Source organism: Lissotriton vulgaris, chromosome 7 (genome assembly GCF_964263255.1).
Source record: "Lissotriton vulgaris chromosome 7, aLisVul1.2, whole genome shotgun sequence".
In the NCBI taxonomy this organism is placed as follows: domain Eukaryota; kingdom Metazoa; phylum Chordata; class Amphibia; order Caudata; family Salamandridae; genus Lissotriton; species Lissotriton vulgaris.
This window is the reverse complement of record NC_141695.1, coordinates 589,579,071-589,587,312: the sequence shown is the minus strand read 5'-3', so window position 1 is coordinate 589,587,312 and position 8,242 is coordinate 589,579,071. Positions and strand designations below refer to the sequence as shown.

The 8,242-nt window shown below is 41.8% G+C and overlaps 1 protein-coding gene across 1 annotated transcript in view; it reads right to left on the bottom strand.

Annotated features, from left to right (window-relative positions):
- Positions 1-431: 431 nt before the first annotated feature.
- Positions 432-8,242, bottom strand: part of ST6GALNAC1 (ST6 N-acetylgalactosaminide alpha-2,6-sialyltransferase 1) — a 419,114-nt gene continuing 411,303 nt past the window's right edge. Inside the window, exon 9 of the mRNA XM_086930683.1 lies at positions 432-4,728. Coding sequence (XP_086786809.1) covers positions 4,558-4,728 — 171 coding nt within the window. The 3' untranslated portion in view covers positions 432-4,557. The remainder of the gene's footprint in view (positions 4,729-8,242) is intronic.

Here is an 8,242-nt window from a genome sequence, read left to right as displayed (position 1 = left end):
CTAACAACCCACTATCTCAACATATCACCTACTCTGTACCCTGTAAAACAAGTACAATGTCTGATAGTTTCAGTGAAGTTTAATTTCTATGTGGAAGAGAGCTGACTGCTGGCCAGGTGGAGTAAAGTAAGACGGAGGAACCTATCACACCTTCCGACAGGTAGCCAACTTTCAGCCTTTGTCTCTACTCTTTCTAGTTCCTTAAGTTACATCCAACTTGAACATTAAAAAAAAAACTGAATGAAAATCTCCTGATTTATTGCTAGAGATTAGCCTGTCTCCTTCCTTCCTGTTTGAAAGATGCTCTCCTTACATTACATCGTCTGAATGGCTCAGTGCCTCTGTGTTTACCCCCTTCACACATGCCTGCCACCTTCCTCTCTACTCAACCTCAACTGCTTAACATGCCTATCCTTACAAAGCATAAACATTCAGAGTAACCGTTCCTGCAACACCAAAACATATCTAACCTATCTAGGCCTATCGCTCCCTTAAATCATGTCTCATTCTGTTTAACCTCTCCTTATTATCTTACTATATTTAACCTCTTCCACACTATTTCCTTACCTCCTTTCTCCACTTTCATTAACTCACTATAATAATTACACCAAACTCGTATTAACGTAATATATCGCCCCTTGAAAATGGAGGAAAAGTTTCAGTTTCCTTACAGCGCAAGACCAGCCCAAAAACCAACACCTTCCCAGGAGTATTAAGCACTAAATCAAAAGAAATATGATACAATGCAATTGGTATACGGTCGGGTATAGTTTGCCACGTTAAATATACATGCTTCTGCTTTCACTAAGGTACAGATTGCTTGAAATAATATAAGGATAACGCATTAATAATGTAGCCATATACATATTACACAGTTTATTGTTTTTTATTAACATTTTTATTAGCATTTTATGTAAATAACAAGACTCGTATAAACTATGGCGCAGCATAGAAAGCAAAGGCTAATATTCACAATAATACAGACATGTTAATACCTGACTAGACAGCTCAGTGCTGTCAACAGCTTGATATCATAAATTGCTTCGTTAAGGATCATAACAAAACCCCAAAATATCTGCACTGTGGATCTCAGATATTGGTGTGTTTTTGTGGACACCCCCTTGCTCGATAAATGGGGACCAGTAGCCACACTGGAAAGGATATGGCATGGGAGCGGTCGACTAGCAATGTCTGGCAATAAGCATATGATCAGGGGTGCTTCTTTGCCAGTCCTGGGCATACACTCATAGGGCACAGTGAGCTCAATGATAATGCACTGTGCAGGTATGTGTGCATTTGTTTAGGTACAAGGTCACTAGATCCTGCCATGAGCTGCCAGCTTTGTGTGCTCCATAACCCATGGACTGATCCCCACCGACAATCTCAAACCACTGCAGAAAAAATGGGACGGTGGGCTATAAGGAGAACATGTTGCCACTGGAATGCCTGATGAGGTAGGGATGGAAGGGTCTCATCACTATCATGGTAGGTAAAATAGCAGGATGGGAATAGACTATGTAGCAGGGAGTGATAGTAAGGAAACCTGAACCCCACTAACTATCGAGACAGGGTGCCCATTTGGCTCTGACCAGTACCTAAGCTCAGTCAACTCTCAAAAAGGATGTCTACACTTGCTGAAAGTTCACCATTTGGTCTTGCAACCTATTTTGTGCCTTCTTAAGGGCTACCATCTAAACCTTTTCGGTGAACCATTCACCGACGGATGCGAGTGTGGATGAGTGCCAATGTCTGAGTGATGTGTAACGTTCAGGATGCCTGAAAAGTAATGAAGTATAGCAATGCTAACTATTGTCCAAAGGGGAGATTCATTAATGTCTTACAGCTTACTTCAAAGCGCTGACCAAAATGAGATCATCTTAGAACGAGACCATAGGAGTGGGGGAGGCCACAGGTTGGTGCACAACTCTAGCAAGCAGCGTGGCCATGAAGGCCTGCTTGGTGTAGACTGTCAGGGGTCCGGTACCAGTGATGGGGGGGGGGGATCTTAAAATAGCAGATAATGGATCCATTATCCGGACCTCGCTCAACATACTAGACGCACGTATCGGGTGCGTTCCTTCTTCCGCCACAGGCTTCCCTTTACTCGGGACGCAACCGTCCCTACCTACAACGCCTGTCTGCAACGCAGCTCTCCGACGTTTCACTATCCACTTCCTACACGGATGTGGCTGACCCTTCCCCGTTCCGTGCCTCCGCGATCACGTCTTCCACCGTAGCCCTGCATCCCTGATGAGTCACATCTCCCTCACGGTGTGACGAAACACGTGTCGGCTGGCTACTATTTTCTGTACTGACCAATATTTTACCTATAAACAAAATTTCACTCACACGAACCTTTGTATCTGGCCATTTTGAACTTTGAAGTATCTAATTTCTCCCAAGAAATTTTACTGGTCCTCACACTAGGACCACAAACTACATTTGCGTGTGCACAGGATTTGTTCTTCTTCCCTTTTGGTTTAGGCCTCCCTACACCATCCCAGGGGGTGTTTTTCTTTGGGTTTGTGTTCCCCTTTCCTGGTTTTGCACCGCGTGTCTACCGCACAACCATCTCGACAGCAAGATCACACTGCTCAAAGTGCCACTGCTTCCTGCTCTCTTAACGCAAACCCATTCTCTCTCAATGACTCTGGGCAATAGCTTGCTTAATCTTCCCAATGGCCCCCAGCGCCGGGACACCTCTCCGTAGGTAGCTGTGCACTTTACAAATGCTAGTATTTAATTTAATTTAATTTCATGATCATGTAGCACATCATCCTATCATAGGTTTTATGTATGCTGTTTTGGCCATACCCATCGGGTTGGAGGGAGCCAAATTCCAGCCCCCTCCAATAAGCGTGCACAATGATCAGGCTCCATCAGTATTCATTTCATGAGAGCTGGTGCAAAATAAGAGTTCTGGATGCTTTGGTAGCATAGGCCGAGCCAATAAAAAGCAAACTGGCAAAGAGGAGAGATACAGGAGTAGCTTCATTTCTTTGTCCTCTTGATGTAGTGCCCCACGGCAGCTTTTAACATACAGAGGGAGAATGTTAACGAGTTTGATGGAACAGCTGACATGAGCCCTTGTTTGAACTTGCATATGGATAGACAGTGAGGTGGGTGATGGAGTGAAGGCAACAGTAGACCTTTGCTGTAGATATACATAACGGGGCCCAATTCTGGTCCTCAGGGTCAGGAGCTCAGCAATTTACACTAGCTGTACCTGATACTACGCTAATATAGTGAGACTACACAAATGTAGAATTATTTGCCCTGAGGCACTATCTTTAATAAACACATTCTTATAATCTTTTCCACATTAGCATCAGGCGAGAAGCCACGTTTGCCCCTTCACTAGCCTCTCTCCACTCAAAGAGAAACTATAATGAATAGTGAAATATATTCCTCCATGGAAGTACAAGCTCCTGAGATTGTGTGCAGCAAGCTCCTATCACTGTCCATCCTTGTGGTCCAACATCCCCAGTCTGTCCATGTGCTCCCAGGTCCTCACACATTCTGTCTGTATTTCACAAGCTCTAAACATTCTCTAACTATGTGTCTCCATTCTCTTACACAGTGTATCCATGCACACCATGTTCCCCACAGTGTGTCCAACTCTGCCACAATACTAAGAGCCTCTAACTGGATATGTGCCCTGAAACATACGTATACAGCCTATTTATTCACCTCATGAGCTCTATGTTTCTCTTAGTCTTTCATGAGCCAAAAGCTCATCACACATTCTCTACCCATCCTGTGCTCCTTCACGGTCTGCTTGCCAGAAGTGTGGGGCCGTTCTTACCCTACTATTCCACAACAATGGGTGAAGGGATGTACTTCCCTGATCTGCTAACAGATGTTTTATATTGCCAACTAAAAAAGTAATTTTAGGTACTTTTGACAAACTATTGACTTTTTGCTCTGCTTTTTACCAAACTGATCTCAACTGTTGCAGCAATTCTGGAGTTTCATTGCCTTTTTGTCTGAGCGGCCTCTGCACTCCCCCAACCGATGATGGCTTTTACATGGGAAACAGCATTAACAACGCAGGCTAAACCACGCCTGCTGTTACAGCGCAAGCAGAACAACTCTTGCCTTAACCACACATATGCATGGTTAAGGCAGTCAGCGCTCTAGTTGTAGAGCAGATGGGCGGGGAGAGGAACAGGAAGTATCGGGACAGGAAGGACAGGGACGCAGCTTGACAAGTAGGGCTGGGTTGGGGGCCGGGTTTTAGGGCTAATGTTGTTTTTAGGTCCCGAGAGGGGTAGATTGCTGGACTGGAGGCCAGGTTTTAAAGCTCAGGTCGGGGGGCCTAGGGTGTGAGTTTTACCAACCTAATGCCTTTACCAATCATGCATGCACAACAAAATCTGTTGTAAAGGCATGCATGGTAAAGGTATGCGTGGTAAAGACACGGTCGTGGTTGAGTGTGTTGTTTAGGCATGCGTTGTTAAGGCATACTTTGTTCTCTCATACAACCCTTTTACAGATCACCTGAAGTGGATGTAGGTGTTATTTCTCCATCTGCCCGTTAATGTATGGTTTAAGATTCTATGGTCTCTGGTAGAGTTTGAGGATGTCCAAGTTGTGGAGCTTCTTCCACAAGTCCCTTTCTAGCAGGAAGTCATGGTTCAGGTATAACACCGTAGGCTTTTTCTTTTTATCGTAATAGTGATCTGAATACACCTCGAAGTTGTCGGTCATAAACCCATAGGCGCTCACCTGGTTGAAGAAAGTAGAGTAGTAGATGATAAGACCAAAAAGAAATTCTGAATGAAAAACTGAAATATAAATACACCAGAAATTACTTGCAGACACCAATTATTCTAGGAGAGAAGGTCTTTTGACTCATGTGAACATTCAATTGTCAGGGTCTTCACAGCTTTTTGTTTTAGTCATACCTCTAGCGATGCCATCTTAATTATTTACTTCTTCAAAATTGTTTATGAAATGAACTCGTTGGGAATTTCTTGAAACTTTCTGGAATTTGCACGTGATCTTATGGAATGTCACCTCTTATAACACTCATGAAACCTATGATATGTAGAGCACAGAGTGTATTAAAAAAATAATGATTGCATAAAATACAGAAGCTTTCCTGGATTGTAATTAAAATGGGAAATGTTTTAGAGATCTATTTTACTTGTACACTATGTGTACAGTTCGACATATGAAATGTATAATTTGATATTGGAGCAGAGGATCTTGGTTTCCATTCTTGCAAATCTCCTAGTCTACTCAACATGGACCTCTTAAATCTTTCTCCAAAGCCAGAATACACACTGCAATAAGCTTTATTACAACATTGGAATTTTGGGAGCTCCATTGTAGACAATGGAGTGCTCCCTTCTTCTACGGGCCGGTAAAGGCCTGCAGAGCAACATTCCAATGTTTTACAAAGGCCTCTTGGAGCTCGAGGGGATTTAATTCTCCTCGAGATTCGAGAGGCCTTTGTTTTATTTGTTAGACCATTCTGCCCTCTAGTGGTAGAATGTTCTAAGAGCCTTATAGCCCTTCGTAGCAGGGCTACACTGGCTATTAAAGTCCCGGTCCCTTGTTAAAGTGCCTCGCCTTCGGCTCTGGCCTTTAACTTGGGAGCGGACCTTTATTAGCCGGTATAGCCCGCTACGAAGGCTATAGGATTTTCTCCGTAGGAACTCCGTACATTCTGTCAGAATTTCCTCTGATACAAGAGAAAGTCAAAGGATCTATACATCATAGCATCTTTTATCCCCACCAACTTGCTTATGTCTCTTAGTAAACTGTGGGGTCTATTGAATTTCAGGACTATGGTGGAACTTTAGATGTAATCAGGTCTGTGATCAAATAATGGTCAACATTCAGTTGGTTCACTCTGGTACTGCAGCCAGAAACTACCAAGCTCCTGTCCTTCTTCTGTGACGTCTGTCCAATCACTGACAGAAACAATGCCAAAGTGGGCATTTGGGGCCTTCCAGTTTTAGTTTCTACTATCACAAACCTCATCAATTTGTCACTCTCAATAGGTGACATTCCTAAAAATCCTAAACAAGGCTTTGAGCTTCCACTTCTAAACAACTTCCAGAGAGCAACACCTTATATTCAATTTGTGTCCCTTTGTTTTGATAGGACTCACATTTAATGAAAATATGTGTATCTTAAATATATCTAAACTAAAACCCAAACTGAAAGCAAACACTCATATGTTTCTTAGACATGATTTTATAGTAAATTCATGTGAATCATGTATTCAAAAGGAATAAGTAAATGAACACATAGATAAACACCTTACAAATACATTCAAAAGAAATGACATTAAGTGAACACAGACCAATAAATATACTTATCTCAACACCATATATAAATGACACATCAACATAAATTCAAAAAACACATTCAGACAAAGTGTGTACAGCCCAGAATGAAATAAATCTTGTTATTCCCTATTATTTTGGGTGATCATTTGCACTTGATATTTAGCTTCGACGTTTCTACCCCTGGAAATATTGCGTAAATGTACTCGTCTGTAGGGGGGTCTTCTTCAGGACTAAAAAATAATCTGTGTTTGGCCTTCTAAGAAGTTCCACCCTGAATTCTTATGACAGCATGACAGCTTGTTCACAAAGTATGACCTTTATCCGACGTTAGTTCTCACAATCTGTAGTTGCGATTAGTCCAAGGCACAAGCGTACCTATGTATCTCCGGCGTCTGGCGCTCGGGTTCAAGGAACAAATATCCTTTTAATACACAATCTGTTTAGCGGGGCCATCAACCTCCAGAAAACTGCTACGCTCAAGGAACCAAGGCTAATTACTTGCCTTTGAATCCTCTCCGGCCTCTGAATGTACCGTCTGAAATCCGGGATAAAGGTCATCCATTGTGAACAAGCTGTCGTGCTGTCATAAGACTTCGGGGTGGAACTTCTTAGAAGGCCACACACATATTCTTTTTAATGTAATTGTATAGTGTTTATCTGTGTGTGCATTTACTTATTCCTTTTAAAATACATGATTCACATGAATTTACTATAAAATCATATCTAAGAAACATATGAGTTTTTGCTTTCAGCTTGATTTGGATGTAATTCAGATACACATATTTTCATTAAATGTGAGTCCTATCAAAACAGAGGGACACACATTGAAATAGGCTTTATGCTCTCTTGAAGCAATTAAGTGGCAGAATCGCTGTTCCCTTATTGCACAAATCCCCAGGTTCTGCACATAACTTAGTTACCCCATTATCCTATATTGATCCACTTTTTAAACAAAGCACTGATCCAGAGGTATATTCGAACTATAGACCAATTTCCATCTTCCTATGGATAGAAAGAGCTCTAGAAACAGTGGTTACAAAAAAACAGTACTTACTGAGTTATTACCTCTTACACTGAATCGATATTGGAAACCCACTGCAAGGACCAATGGTCAAAGGTGTGCATTGCTACTCTTAGACCTCTCCACTGCATTGGACAATATCAACCATAACATTTTCCTCGATCCATAAGTGTTGTGCTGAAGCTGTACCTGGTTCACTTCATTTAGTTTAAATGTACCCATCAAGGTAAACTGGGTCCCTTCTTGTCCTAGTCCATTCCATAAGATAGGTAATTGCCCCTAAGGTTACACACTCTTTCATCCCAGTAAATCCCGGATGGTCACTAAAACAGCTGTTACACGTATACAGATGATATTCAGTTAATGAAATTAGAAGTTGTGTATCTAAAAGATTGAGGTCAATAATAATGGCTTGAATCAATTCCATAATACAGGCTACCAAATTATTGTCATGGTAAGTATATATAGGAAAGCATAGATTTAGCATTATTAACTCCACATTTACTAACCTTGACAAAAAGTTGGTAGTTGATATTGCAGGGCCAATTTAAATACAGATTTGTTTTAAAAAGCAACATTTTGATAGTGCACTAAACTGCAATGGTTGTGGGTTGAACAAAAAGTAGCCACCTGTCTGAAGCAATTCCAAGTTTGGAAGCTTCTAAACTGGCTTTGTCTGAACAGCCAAAGGTCTGAAATCCGTCTAGTGCGTCCAGTTGTTCCCAACCCCCCCCTTTCTGTTGGGCAGATTCCATTGTTTTACCTTCAGTGCTCATTCAAGAGGTTTGGAATTAAGATGCCATCTATAGGTGATTCTGACCATATGCCCTTCTTCCAATTTCTCTAGAAGACTGTGCACAGAACAACATGTGTTCTTTTGTCGGGATTTCGTAACATCATTCTCATTGGTCTCCCCAAG